The sequence below is a fragment of the Anabrus simplex genome, chromosome 3 (assembly GCF_040414725.1).
Source record: "Anabrus simplex isolate iqAnaSimp1 chromosome 3, ASM4041472v1, whole genome shotgun sequence".
NCBI lineage: Eukaryota > Metazoa > Arthropoda > Insecta > Orthoptera > Tettigoniidae > Anabrus > Anabrus simplex.
Genome location: NC_090267.1, coordinates 39,902,354 through 39,918,207, shown reverse-complemented (window position 1 = coordinate 39,918,207; position 15,854 = coordinate 39,902,354). Strand labels below are relative to the sequence as shown.

Here is a 15,854-nt window from a genome sequence, read left to right as displayed (position 1 = left end):
CATCGATTCATTGTTATGCTATAGCAGCAGTCCCTTGATCAGTAACCATATTGTTTTACGTCAGATTCTGTGAATGTAAGGCATTGCGAGTCGCATCCACTGAATGTTTTAAATTCATCTCCATCCATTCATTCTTTGTCCTCATGTTTTGAATTCTGGTCAGTGGAGAATTTTGGACTTTTAATTTGTCATTCCATTTCGTCTCATTTCGTACCATTAAGGGCCGATGACCTCGATGTTAGGCCCCTTTAAACAGCAAGAATAATTATCATCAATCCTACATGAGTTACAAACACTAATTAGGAACATGTTTCACCCTAGTTTTGGGCATCTTCAGCCTAATAATAATCTTAAGGTCAAGTCTTAAATCTATTAAACATTAGAACTTAAAACTAAATACAATGGTCTTATGCTAAAAAAAATTTTTACAAAAAGTTGTGCTTTAGGTGATATTTACATATTTTACAATGTGTACAAGGAAGCAATTGAAATTATCTTACAATGACTAGAAATTGTTAAAAGCATAAATTGGAAACTTCTCCTACTGTATGGATGAAAGTTTATGCAAATGTGTTCACATTGACTAGAAATTGACCACAGCGTATTGGAACTTCTCCAATTGAATGGTTGAAACATTCAATTGAAGGTTTATACAGTTGTGTTCGTTCAAAGGTGGTTATGGTCACCTGTGTTGTAAGTATACTGTTACAAAACCGGAACCATGGTATAATGCCGATCTTGTTGGGTTTGAATATTTCTTTAGAAAGAAGCATGTTTGGATGGTAATATTTTATAGGTTTAAACGTGTATGTTGGAACATATTGTTAATATCATTCATTAGTCAGGTGCTCATCTGATAAAATGTTTTCCTGGAATTTTGTCGGATTAATGTTCCTGTTGGTGCATTGTTCAACCTTGGGAGGATATATAAGTATTGTCTGTAACTGAATAAGAGAAAAAAGGAATTTAGAGTGATGAATGCAGAGCCCACATAATAATTGTAAAGATGAAAGTGTATAATCCCATAAAAGTGGACGAACTTACTTGTCCAGTCAGATATTAGCTGGATCCACTCGTTCCGGTTGTGTCTGAACGACTAACCTTGTTACTTCTAGTGAAGTATTGATGTGGTATCGGAGGGATGGAGCGTAGAGGGGAAAGGGGAGCGAGTTTTTAACTTGTGCGCCTGTGTTATTGCCAGAGAGGCGTTACTCGAATTGGATTTCTGGGGCCTAGCATTAGGCGTGGCAATTGGAGTGCATGCGTGTTGTGACTGGAACATACTGGGGACGTTATTCTGATTTACAGCCTAGATTAACCTTGGAGTTGCCTCATATAACGGATTTTTGTTGTCAATGACGTTGTCAAGATTATTGTTTTTATTATAAGTTTTAATGTTATATACAGAAACTAATTAAGAATGTGATACACCTCAAGATATGGCAGAGTAGGCCTACATCACTGATTTCAGAGGATAGTTCATATTTTCTCACATCTCGCATGTAAATTTTTAGCGAGGATAACTCGTTTCTCTACATGCGTTTCAAATATGTTTTCATGACACATATACGGTTAGGTGACGCCATTTGAAGAAGGAAACACTGGAGTGATACCATATTTCTCCGTATTCCACATACTGTATATCAGTTGACTATATTTGTAAGTAGTACAGGAGATACTATAAGTAGAATTTTGTAAACAATATAAATTTATTAAGGATGAGCTGTGTGTTTAACAGAAAAAATTGTTAGCGTAAATTGTATAATATTGTATCATAGGAAAATTTTATTCTCTTGTTAATTTAATATTTAGTGCTTGACAATAATGTATTTTAGTGTATCATTTGCCACTGAGGTAGACACCTCATTTGCAAATAGAGAGATTTTGATTTGATTTGATTTGAATTGAATTGAATTGAATTGAATTGAATTGAATTGAATTGAATTGAATTGAATCCAAGACGACATTTTTTCCTCAGAATCTCATGCGAAAAATCAAGGGTTGTCTTGCATTCACGGTCTAACAGTAATGAATACCACTGGCAACTACCGCGGTAACCACACTGCTTCTTTTCACCCGCGCACACGCACCCACACACGAAATTTATCGACAATAAACGCCATCCTCTTTATTATACATCGCTAGCCGTGACAACCGGTTGTACGGTGCCTGTGTGTAACGTCACTGGATCTCGGGAAATAGTGAAAAGAGAATGACATTCTATTAGCCTCTACAAAAACGTTTCTCAAATCTGCAGAATGGCATCAAACATGCGAACCTTCCAGTTCTCAGAAAGGCCACGGCTACTCAGTGGCAGAGTTTTAACGCGTCTACTGTACGTGACTCAAGTTTTATAGACAGCAGGAATATTTTCGTGATGGATAGTCTTAAAGATACGTGGAATAGGTATTGCCGGCAAATTTTCAACGGGTTTTCGTTGATATTATGATGCCAGTTTTAGTTAATTGTTATTAAACACTCGGAAATGTAGAATAATTGTGCAGCCGCAAGAAAATACGGCATAGGCCTAAGTAAAGCCAATATTTGGCATCAGCGTGAAGACAAAGATAGCTAAGAAATATGTACTAAACAAAAAATGCATTCAGTAGTCCGCAACAAGGACGCTTTAAAGAAGTCGAAAATGAAATTGTGAAATACGTGCACGAAAAACGCAAGGGTCGAATGGCCATACCGTGGCGCAATAAACTCCTTAATGGTTATGAATTTCATGTTTTTGGTCCGTATTGAACAATATATAAGTAATAATAATAATAACTTAAATGTTTCCACCTTTTCAATACAATATATTCACAAGATTACAAAATTATACGGTACTAGTTTCGACCCATCTAGGGGTCATCATCAGCCGTATTGGAGCAAAGATCATTTGTGGCGAAATCCTAAGACAATATTATTATAAAGAATAACAAGTGAAATGATAATAGTTAATAATACAAGGAATATACATAATAAGAGGTTTTTAACAAAGAATAAAGTATAAATGGGGTGTTGTAAAAATTATGATCATGGAAATCAGTAAGTTCTTGTATTGAAATGAAATATGGCTTAGGAAGAGGGCTTAAGGTGGGGCTGAAGGGTGCGGGAGAAAGTGTAATTGTCTTGGAAAAGTACCTTTGATTAAATTTAGGATTGAGTTTAGGTTGGCTGCATTATTGTTTCTGAGGAAAGTGATAAATAGATCGAAGAGTATGTTGGGTTTCTCTGAGATTTCATTGAGATTGTGACTGGCATTAAAGTATTGGTCTAGGTGTATGTAGTAATTTTCCATTATGTTCAGTAAAGGGCCCTTGTTTGCTAATACGAGGATGTCCATGTCTTGTTCAATATTGGTGAAATTATGGTTATAATCTTGCATGTGTTGGCCGATGGCTGAAAACTTGTTGTATTTTATTGCGTTAGTGTGCTCGTGGTATCTGATAATGAAGTTTCTCCCGGTTTGCCCGATGTAGGTTTTTTTACAGGTGGTACATTTGATCCTATAAACTCCTGATTTTAAAAAACTGCTGGTCTTGTTGATGTGTGAAGTATTATATAAAACATTCATGTTCTTATTGTTGGTTTTGAAGGCTATTTTAACGCCTTGTTTCTTAAAGATGTTGGTTAACTTGTAGATATCATTGTTGAACGTGAAGGTGGAAAATGTTAGAGGTTTGGTTATTTCTTTTTTGAGGGTAGTTTTTGGGCGATGTTTGTGTTTATTGATTATCCTTTCTATAAAATGATTGCTGAAGCCGTTGAATTTTGCGATTCCGCGGATTGTGTTGAGTTCGTTTTTTAGATCTTTATTGGACATAGGTATGCTGAAGGCTCGGTGAACTAGGCTGTTGTATGTGGCTCGTTTGTGGGACTGGGGGTGCACTGAATCTTGGCGAATGGTGGAGGCTGTTTGAGTGGGTTTTCTGAAAATTTTATAACTGAAAGAATCTGAGTTTCTAGTGATGGTTAAATCTAGAAAGTTGATTTTTTGATTTGATTCGGATTCTAGTGTGAATTTGATATGAGGATCAATATTGTTGAGTCTTAAGAGGGTGGTGGGTGCGTTAATTGATTTCTCATTCATGATTACAAAGACATCGTCGACATATCTGGCCCAAAAGAGAATGTTTTCGAATTCGTTGTCAATTTTGGTACATTCGAGGAAGTCCAGGTATATTTCTGCTAAGATACCTGAGGCCGGTGACCCCATTGCCAAACCATTTTGTTGATATATGACATTGTCAAAAGTGAAGAAGTTATTGTCGATGATAAGTTTTAATATTGTGATAAAGTCTTGTATCTCTAGTTTGCTTAAGTGGCTGTTTTTGTTTAAATTGTTTATAATTATCGGAATTAATTTTGATACTTGTATGCTTGGGTACATGTTTACAATATCGAAAGAGTGGATGGAGTGATCCGGTTGCAAATTGAACTTGTTTAGTTTTTCTACTAGCTCAGATGTGTTTTTAATAGACTTTTTGGATAAGAATTGATAATTTTTTCTTAAGAAACATTGGATGAATTGTGATATTCTGTATAAGGGGCTCGGTCTATAGTTGATAATTGGCCGGATGGGAATTCCGGTTTTGTGAATTTTGGGAAGAGCTTTAGCAGTGGGGAGTCCTGGGTTCATATGTATGAGTTTGGATTTTTCCTGTTCGGTAAATAAAAATGAAGTGTTTTTAAGAGTTTGTTTAAGTAGTTTTTGAATTTTCCACCTTCACGTTCAACAATGATATCTACAAGTTAACCAACATCTTTAAGAAACAAGGCGTTAAAATAGCCTTCAAAACCAACAATAAGAACATGAATGTTTTATATAATACTTCACACATCAACAAGACCAGCAGTTTTTTAAAATCAGGAGTTTATAGGATCAAATGTACCACCTGTAAAAAAACCTACATCGGGCAAACCGGGAGAAACTTCATTATCAGATACCACGAGCACACTAACGCAATAAAATACAACAAGTTTTCAGCCATCGGCCAACACATGCAAGATTATAACCATAATTTCACCAATATTGAACAAGACATGGACATCCTCGTATTAGCAAACAAGGGCCCTTTACTGAACATAATGGAAAATTACTACATACACCTAGACCAATACTTTAATGCCAGTCACAATCTCAATGAAATCTCAGAGAAACCCAACATACTCTTCGATCTATTTATCACTTTCCTCAGAAACAATAATGCAGCCAACCTAAACTCAATCCTAAATTTAATCAAAGGTACTTTTCCAAGACAATTACACTTTCTCCCGCACCCTTCAGCCCCACCTTAAGCCCTCTTCCTAAGCCATATTTCATTTCAATACAAGAACTTACTGATTTCCATGATTATAATTTTTACAACCCCCCATTTATACTTTATTCTTTGTTAAAAACCTCTTATTATGTATATTCCTTGTATTATTAACTATTATCATTTCACTTGTTATTCTTTATAATAATATTGTCTTAGGATTTCGCCACAAATGATCTTTGCTCCAATATGGCTGATGATGACCCCTAGATGGGTCGAAACTAGTACCGTATAATTTTGTAATCTTGTGAATATATTGTATTGAAAAGGTGGAAACATTTAAGTTATTATTATTAGCAATAAACTCCTTCGTTGACCTTCAACGTCCGCGATTAGGCCTAAACATCGCTAGCCGCTGAAGTTGGCCGAACCCGGCAAGCGAGACGTGTGTGTAGCGGTAGCCGGTTATATCTGACTCTGATTAAAAGTACCATAACAGTTTTATAGACAGCAAGAATATTTTCCTGATGGATCGCCATATTGCAAAGACACATGGAATAGGTATTGCTGCAAATTTTCAACGGGTTCTCTTCGGTATTAGGATGTCAATTTTAAGTAAATGGTCATTTAAACTCGGGTGAATAAAGAATAACCGTGCAGCCGCAAAAAATGCGGTGTAATGAAAGCCAGTGTTTGGTGTCTAAAAATAGTCCAAAAATGCGTACTGTACAACAAAAGCATTCAATATGATTTTACAAAGCACTTTTTGAGCCTGATTTAAATTTTTTAAGGAAAAAGTGGGCTTTGTCATGGATTAGAAGTACGGTACTGTAATTTTTTCAGAATGAAATAAAACATACACTTTCACGTAGTATCGGATTTCAAAAAATAACAAGTAAGCCATAGTGTGGATATCATCCGCGGAAATGCACGTTTTGAACAAACTGATTGCCGCTTCATACCGATTTTAATGTGTATGGGGTGTTTTCCGACTTTTATACAAAAATCGGATATAACGACAGTCCGCTATAGCGAGTAAATTTTCCACTGTTGTGAATTCTCGCTATAACGGACTTGTACTGTACCTGAGACAGTACCAATATTTAAAAATTAAGAAAGGTGACCAAAAGGTTTTGACAACTATGTAGGAGTTACTGTAATTCCTCAGGTTGCCAAAATATGTGAGTGGGTTGTCAAGGTTACACTGAGAAGGGTAGTAGAACAACTAGAAGAAGAGCAGTATGGTTTCTGAAGGGGCAGGTAGTAACTTTGATATTCCCAATGAGACGGGTGGGGGGCAAAAATTGGAAATACGATAAGAATGCAGTGATGATTTTTATCGACTTCCAGCAGGCTTAGGTTAGTGTATGCAGAGAAAGAATATGGAGTGCATTGAGAAACAAAGTAATTGCAGAGGAAATGATACACATGATCCAGGAATTGCATAAGAAATATAAAAGCAGAGTGAAGACAAGGATTGGAAAGACAGATTGGTTTGAAGTACAGACAGGATTGAGACCAGAATTGTTTTGTCCCTCTCTTCTTTATCATTGTTATGGATGAAGTACAGAAGGAACTCAAAAGGGAAATGGAGCCAGAGAATACTAGAACTTGTTTATTTGCAGATGATACTGTGATATGGGATGAGAGTCAACCTACAGTACAAATTCAGTTAGATGCTTGGAGTGAAGTAGGATGCTAGAGCATTAGCTTTCTGATCCCAACTTGGCAGGTTTGATCCTGGCTCAGTCTGATGGTATTTGAAGGTGCTCAAATACATGAGCCTTGTGTCAGTAGATTAACCAGCATGTAAAAGTAATTAGCAGGACATAAAATCTATAACATAAAATGGAGTGAAGCAATCAAAGATTGGGGCATGAAAATAAGTAAAGACTAGAGTAAAACAATGGTGATGAAAAGGAGACAGAGATCACATTATTTCTAGCATCATCAGTACAGTACCATTCTTGAGTTGTGCAAAATGAAATCGAAAATTAACAAATTTGACCATTTTTTGGCCTTATATTGGTCGTTATTGACTGAGATCATCAAATAAACACACGGGGTATTAATGGGTCTGCCTTGTTTGGCCATTGTATACTTTGCCGCAAGTACAGGAAAGTTCTACCCCAGGGTGTAATAGTGGGGACAATTTGTCCTTGCTTTTACAAATCTTTTACCGTCACTAAAATTGCTCACAGTTTAGTCCATTGGGACTCGCATCAAGGAACACTAAAGAAATATCAGTCTCAACCAGGCAGACAAGTCGGCAATAGCTGAACACACCCAATCGTCAGGTCATGATGCCGTGTTCCAAGATACTTTACAAAGGTGAAAAATGAGAGTATCCTCCTAATTCAATACAATAAATATTCCGTCATTAGACGAAGTAAACAAATTCAAACATGTTTTGGCCCGTTTGAGCCATCTTCAGTGAAAAATGAGGGGAGATTTGAAATAATTTACATAATATAAGTTAAACATAATGAAGGAGCAAATGATAAAACAAACAAAAGAGAGCCTAGACAGAAACAAAATTAGTACAAATATACAATATTTACATCAATATGCAGAGCAAAAAAACAACTCACTGCAACAAAATTCAGTGAAAAGGTGTTAATTTAAAATAATAATTGAAACTAAAAACTGTGTTAACCTAAGAAAACATAGGAATGAAAAAACAAATGATGCAGACGGAAATGAACAATAGTAGCACATGGTGAGGTTGTGGACCTCATAGTTTACAAAATAGTGTTTAGTAACAATAACAAACAGGTTGAAATCACTGTCGAAAATCATCCTTGTAGAAACCCATCACATTAAATTGGTCAGGAGGGGAGCGGGAGCAAACATTTTTGAGAAACCAAGCCTGATATGACGTGCAGGCGAAAAGCCTGTGACAAGGAAAAAACACCAATGAACTTTAAAGCTTTAGAAACAACAGCATTCTCAAAATCTTCTCAATCTAGTGGTCCCTTTCTTGATTATTGTTTCATAATGTTGGCTGGTGTCTTGCCTTATTATAAAGGGTCGGAAGGGCTGCGATATAAAGTTGAGAAGCTGTGTTAGGCAAAAGACAGATGCATAGTAAACTATAATGATATACTCTTTTTATGGCTTGTAAGAGCAATCAGGATCCTGATTTTTCACCATACAGGTTTGAATTTGAGGCTGATGATGCCCTTAATATGGGCGAAACATGTCCCTTAACATTTTATAATATTTAATTTCTAAAAAGATCTCTTTGTATTGAATAGGTGGATATATAAATAAATACTTGTAACATACTTTGTATTTATGTAAGTGATCTAACGGAAACCGTCAATGAAGCTCTAATCTGTAATGGAAAAATAAGGTTGTGTGAGAAACATGGGGTGATAAGTAAAAAGTGTAGAATGGGTGTGAAGAAAGCTTAAACTTATGGTGTTTAGCAGGTGGTTGTCCTCTCAAATGGCCTGGCCTCTCAAAGTAACGGTCTCGTTCGCGTGATCTAGTCTGTTGTTGGTTCGACTGTGTTTGCTAGGATAGAAGGAGCGGAGGGGGAAGGGGGGTCCAGGGCTGGTGTGAGGAGGGGGGAGTGGTGGTGAGATGGAGGTGGAGTTTGTTTGTGTTATGGAAATTCTGACAAATATATGGAATGAATGTTTCAAGTAGAATGTTCTTTTTCTCGCTGACTTCATTTAAATTGTGAGAGGGGTTCATAAACTGATCTAAATCGTTGTGGATGCTCTCGAGAATGTTGAGCAAGGTGCCTTTTTGCTCGTAATTCAAGATCTTGAGGTCTTTATCTATTGAAGTGTATTCGTGGCTGGATGCTTTATGATGTTCACTCATACCTGAGAAACGATTATATTTGAGAGCGTTGCGATGTTCGGCATATCTTATGACAAAATTGTGGCCTGTTTGTCCAATATAGCTGGAATTACAAGATTGGCATTTTAATTTGTAAACTCCGGAGTTCAAATATTTGTTGTTAATGTTGTTATAGTTATTGTTGACAGTGTGTGGATTGAAAATGAGTTTGGAGTTGGTGTGGGAGGTTCTATAAGCTATTTTGATGTTGTGTTTCTTAAAAATATTAGAAATGTGGTAAATGTTACTATTATTGAAAGTGAATGTGGAAAACTTTTTTTTTAGGAGCAGAATCTTTTTGTAGGGTAGTCTTAGGTCTGCTTTTATATCTGTTGATGATTCTGTTGACGAATGTTCTACTGAAACCATTGTGTTCTGCAATATTGTAAATGGTATTAATTTTTTTGTAATTCTTGCGAGATAAAGGGACAGTTAATGCTCTGAGAACCATGCTATTGTAAGCTGCTTTTTTATGTATGTCTGGGTGCACAGAGGTCTGATGGATGGTATTGATGATATGGGTGGGTTTCCTGTATATATTGAAGGATAAAGTGTTGTTGCTGTTGCGCATAATGGTTAAGTCCAGGTAATTAAGGGCTTTATTGTTTTCTGACTCTATGGTGAATTTTATATGTGGGTCAGTGGAGTTGAGAAATCCAAGTACTGTGTTGCTGTTAGTGACATGCGAGTCTAAAATAACAAACGTGTCATCAACAAAGCGTGTCCAGCGTTGAATGCCATTGATCTTGCCAATGATGTGAGAATGCTCTAAATGATCAATGTAGATATCTGCAAGGATTCCTGAAGCTGGTGACCCCATGGGAAGACCTATCTGTTGGTAAATGACATTATTGAAAGTGAAGTAATTGTTGTTCAAAGTAAATTCCAGAATCCGAATAAATTCATCTATTTCGCCTATACTTAAATTGCTGAATCCGCTAGATCACTTACAGTTTACTATGCATCTGTCTTCTGCCTAACACGGCTTCTCAACTTTATATCGCAGCCCTTCCGACCCTTTATAATAAGGCAAGACACCAGCCAACATTATGAAACAATAATCAAGAAAGGGACCACTAGATTGAGAAGATTTTGAGAATGCTGTTGTTTCTAAAGCTTTAAATTTCATTGGTGTTTTTTCCTTGTCACAGGCTTTTCGCCTGCACGTCATATCAGGCTTAGTTTCTCAAAAATGTTTGCTCCCGCTCCCCTCCTGACCAATTTAACATGATGGGTTTCTACAAGGATGATTTTCGACAGTGATTTCAACCTGTTTGTTATTGTTACTAAACTATATTTTGTAAACTATGAGGTCCACAACCTCACCATGTGCTACTATTGCTCATTTCCATCTGCATCATTTGTTTTTCATTCCTTTGTTTTGTTAGGTTAACACAGTTTCTAGTTTCAATTATTATTTTAAATTAACACCTTTTCACTGAATTTTGTCGCAGTGAGTTGTTTTTTGTTCCGCATATTGATGTAAATATTGTATATTTGTACTAATTTTGTTTCCGTCTAGGCTCTCTTTTGTTTGTTTTATAATTTGCTCCTTCATTATGTTTTTTAGCTTTTTTTCAACTTATATTATGTAAATTATTTCAAATCTCCCCTCATTTTTCACTGAAGATGGCTCAAACGAGCCGAAACATGTTTAAATTTGTTTACTCCATCTAATGACGAATATTTATTGTATTGAATTAGGAGGATACTCTCATTTTTCACCTTTGTAAAGTGAAAACCGTCAATACGGAATGATTCTAATATCTTGTAATAGTGTTCCAAGATGTTCGAGCTTTTACCCGCATTAAACACTACAGGTCTAGGATTATACGGGAAGCTGTGGAAATATGTAAAAATCCTAATCATTTCAACAGGGACACTGGCTATCAGCCATCCATTAAGTATTTACGTAGGTAGTTCTCTTCCCCTGTCTTTTCTATATTGTTATTTTGGTGTTTTCCAAATTTGTACGTTCGTCATTACCAGTTGGTTTATTCCAAGCTATGTGTTATGTGTTAATGTCATACTTTCATAACGTGTGTACACCGGTTATGCCCTGCTCCCCCCTCTCTCTCTCTCACTCACACCGTCTCACATCATCATCCTCTGGTTTTCTCCATGTACTTTCCTTCCATTCTTCAGCTCTGTTCTATTCTATCTTGGTGTCTTTCAGTGTGTTTTTTTTTTATTAGTTTCTATTTTCTTCGACCACATTCATCCCTGATTCGTCTGATGTCCTCTCTGATCTTCTCAAGCACACACGGTGTTAGAATATCTTAATTGAAGCTTAATGTTGTCGTAGCCGGGCAGGTTCGTTCCTGGCTCAGTCCGGTGGTATTTGAAGGTGCTCAAATACGACAGCCCCGTGTCGGTAGATTTACTGGCACGTAAAAGAACTCCTGCGGGACTAAATTCCGGCACCTCGGTGTCTCCGAAGACCTTAAAAAGTAGTTAGTGGGACGTAAAACAAATAACATTATTATTATTAATGTTGTCGTCAGCTCCCGCTTGGAGCACTGTGCCAGCATACAGCGAGCCACCTGGTGACGAACGACCGTACCACTACAATTCTCCAACGGTAAAGCATTATTAAATTCAAACCCTCATTATTGTAGAAGTCTTCTTCATGAATGGTCGAGATTTGTTATTCTGAAGATGCAGAGCAAAGTTCTCTGCGAAACGTAAACTTGTTCTCTTGACACAGTATAAGTCCAAAAGCCCATATCATGTCCATGATATGAAAGCATCAATGTTAACATGGTTTAATCTGTTCTTAGATTAATGTTGAAAAAACACGCTATAGAAGTTTATATATAGTAGCACCAGTTGTCTCAATAAAACCTGCCTGTGTCAGTGCGATGTAAAACAAATAACAAAAATAATTACCTGTGAAGAGTTTTTAGTCAGTGTCTCACAGTAATGAATCTGAAAAAGGTTGTCTCTGGCATATAAATGAAGGTGAAAGAGATGAACTCAGTTTTATGTACATATTCACGGTATAAATGAAGAAAGACTCACGCTAAAGCTTTTGATCCACTTTGAGGGAAAGTAAGTTCTTCCCAGATGGCTCACCAAAATCCTAACGATATGGGGAAAATGAGCATCAGGCAGGAAAAACGTTCAAAATCAAAGCAGTTTCAGAAAAATATCAGATTTCTATAGTTTCCATGAGGAAGTTTGGTAAAACCTCCATAGATGGTCTGTTTGAAAGAACGAAGAAAAGTAATAAACAACCAAATGAAGGAACACTGGCAGAACATCAAAGGCAATGGGAGAAGATAATGGATATGCTGAAGTTGTGTTTCTGTGACCATTGTGGTGTAAATCTAAATGATGATGATGATGATGATGTGTTAACTATCTTCAGTAAAATATTTTACTTGCTCCATCCTTCAAGCAGATGGTAGGAATCAAAAATCACCAGCGAAACTATACAAGGAGGAAGAATATTTCACTGTTCACAATATTTTGTTGTCCAAGGCTGAACAATATAAACAGTGTTTAGATGGTCCACCTAGTCAGTACAATTAAATGTATTTACAGTTTAAAATTGCAGTTGAAGATGACCAAATTAGGCTGAAACGTGTACTGATCTCTTATTTTTGTGATGTTTTTGTAATTTTAAATTGTAAATAAAATTAATTGTATTGATTAGGTGGACCATCTAAACTCTTTTTATACTGTAAATTGTCAATATGGAACCACAATGAAATTATTACATGTAAGGCTGAAAATGTAAAAAATTTCCTATAAGGTATTAATCATAGCTATTTTTTTCTTTTTTGTAGGTTGGAGATGACCTACAGCAAGATATGCTAACCATTCAAATGGTGCGTATCATGGATAAACTCTGGCTGAAGGAAGGACTCGATCTTAAAATGGTTACTTTCTCTTGTGTTCCCACTGGCCATAAACGAGGTAAGATAAGGATATAGTAGAAATGATATTCAGTATGAAGATTACTGCTCATTTTTTAAGGCAAGGATTACTTTTCTCTCTCTCTCCAGGAATGATAGAGATGGTTACTAATGCTGAAACTCTCAGGAAGATCCAAGTGGAGCTGGGTCTTACAGGATCTTTCAAAGATCGGCCCATAGCAGAATGGCTAGCCAAACACAACCCTTCAGCCTTCGAATATGAGCGAGCAGTTGCGAATTTCACTGGTATGTAAATAAGAAATATGTTTCCCAGAAGAAACAATCCTGCTGCCGCAATAGGGCAAAACGCTGGTATTGTCATGTTAAGATGGCCCAAAGAGTTTGAATATGTTATCTTGTTTCCATGTTTACTGGTAAATTTGTAACTTGATTATCTGTTATAACTTTTTTTACTCTATGTTCAATCTGATCATTCCTATTGATTACATTCTATATAATGTATATTTTCTTCTTCTACTTTTATTTTGGCTGTCTGTGGACCATGTTAATTCGAATTCAGCTGTTGCAGGGCTTTGATCCTCATCCAGTATTCCTTCAGTCTTTTACTCTGCAATCTCCTCCTCTCTTCCTTCCACATTGCTTGGGTCCAGAATCTAACTTCTTCTTAGAAATTTTTGGTGTTCTTGATTCTGAAAGTAAGTTTCCTTGTTGCTGATTTCCGTTTCTTGTATTCCCTATTCCGTCAATTCCTTCTTCACCTCCTGATGGCAGCACACCATAGTTTTCCTGGTCTAAAAAAAAAACTTTCTTCTGGGTTGGTCAGTCTTCTTGTGTCCATTTTATAGATGTGTGTGCAGAACATGGCTCTCCTATTCCTATCTTGGTATTGACCTAGTTCAGTGGGTATGAGGAGAGTTCATCATTGATAACACTACACTTACCCGATTCTGTACTTTTCACTTTGATCTACCTTTTATTGTAGCCATGTGTGAGTTGAGTCATCAGTCCATAGACTGGTTTGATGCAGCCCTCCGTGCCTCCCTATCCTGTGCTAACATTTTCATTTCTACTAACTATTGCATCCTACATCTGCTCTAATCTGCTTGTCATATTCATACCTTGGTCTACCCCTACCGTTCATACCACCTACACTTCCTTCAAAAACCAACTGAACAAGTCCTGGGTGTCTCAAGATGTGTCCTATCATTCTATCTCTTCTTCTCATCAAATTTAGCCAAATCGATCTCCTCTCACCAATTCGATTCAGTATCTTTTCATTCGTGATTCAATCTATCCTCTCACCTTCAGCATTCTTCTGTAACACCACATTTCAAAAGCTTCTATTCTCTTTCTTTCTGAGCTAGTTATCGTCCACATTTCACTTCCATACAATGCCACGCTCCACACGAAAGTCTTCAAAAAGATCTTTCTAATTCCAATATCAATGTTTGAAGTGAGCAAATTTCTTTTCTTAAGAAAGCTCTTCCTTGCTTGTGCTAGTCTGCATTTTATGTCCTCCTTACTTCTGCCATCGTTAGTTACTTTACTACCCAAGTAACAATATTCATCTACTTCCTTTATTATTATTATTACTTATATATTATTCCTTTAAGACTTCATTTCCTAATCTAAGATTTCCTACATCACCTGCCTTCATTCGACTGCACTCCATTACTTTTGTTTTGGACTTATTTATTTTCATCTTGTACTCCTTACCCAAGACTTCATCCATACCATTCAGCAACTTCCCGATCTTCTGCAGTCTCAGATAAAATAACATCATCGGCAAATCTCAAGGTTTTTATTTCCTCTCCTTGGACTGTGATTCCCTTTCCAAATTTCTCTTTGCTTTCCTTCACTGCCTGTTCTATGTAAACATTGAAAAGGAGAGGGGACAAACTGCAGCCTTGCCTCACTCCTTTCTGGATTGCTGCTTCTTTTTCAAAGCCCTCGATTCTTATCACTGCAGACTGATTTTTATACAGATTGTAGATGATTCTTCGTTCTCGGTATCTGATCCCTATCATCTTCAGAATCATAAATAGCTTCGTCCAATCAACATTATCGAATGCCTTTTCTAGATCTATGAATGCCATGTACGTGGGCTTGTCCTTCTTGATTCGATCCTCTAAGATCAGACATAAAGTCAGGATTGCTTCACGTGTTCCTACATTTCTTCTGAAGCCAAATTGATCTTCTCCCAACTCAGCTTCAATTTGTTTTTCCGTTCTTCTGTAAATAATACGTGTTAAAATTTTGCAGGCATGAGATACTAAACTAACGGTGCGGTAGTTTTCACACCTGTCAGCACAGGCTTTCTTGGGAATAGATATAACAACATTCTGCCAAAAATCGGATGGGACGTCTCCTGTCTCATACATCTTGCACACTAAATGAAATAACTTTGCCATGCTGCTTTCTCCTAAGGCAGTCAGTAATTCAGAGGGAATGTCATCAATTCCAGGTGCCTTGTTCCTATTTAGGTCACTCACAGCTCTGTCAAACTCTGACCTCAAAATTGGGTCTCCCATTTCATCAGCATCAACAGCCTCTTCATGTTCCAGAACCAAATTATCTACATCTTTACCTTGATACAACTGTTGGATATGTTCCTGCCATCTTTCTGCTTTGTCTTCTTTCCCTAGAAGTGGCTTTCCATCTGAGCTCTTAATATTCATACACCTAGATTTTCTTTCTCCAAAAGTTTCCTTGATTTTCCTGTATGCAGCATCTACCTTTCCCAGGACCATACAACCTTCGACATCCTTGCACTACTCCTTCAGCTACCTTGCACTTTGTATCAACTTCATTCTTTAATCGCCTGTATTCTTTTCTGCCCTCTTCATTTCTAGCATTCTTGTATTTTCGTCGT

General features: G+C 36.8%; 1 protein-coding gene across 1 annotated transcript in view; it reads left to right on the top strand.

Moving 5' to 3' along the window:
* Window positions 1-15,854, top strand: part of Pi3K68D (phosphatidylinositol-4-phosphate 3-kinase catalytic subunit Pi3K68D) — a 432,551-nt gene that overhangs the window by 284,143 nt on the left and 132,554 nt on the right. Inside the window, exons 19-20 of the mRNA XM_067142437.2 lie at window positions 12,893-13,022; window positions 13,112-13,267. Of these exons, the coding sequence (XP_066998538.2) occupies window positions 12,893-13,022; window positions 13,112-13,267 (286 nt within the window). The remainder of the gene's footprint in view (window positions 1-12,892; window positions 13,023-13,111; window positions 13,268-15,854) is intronic.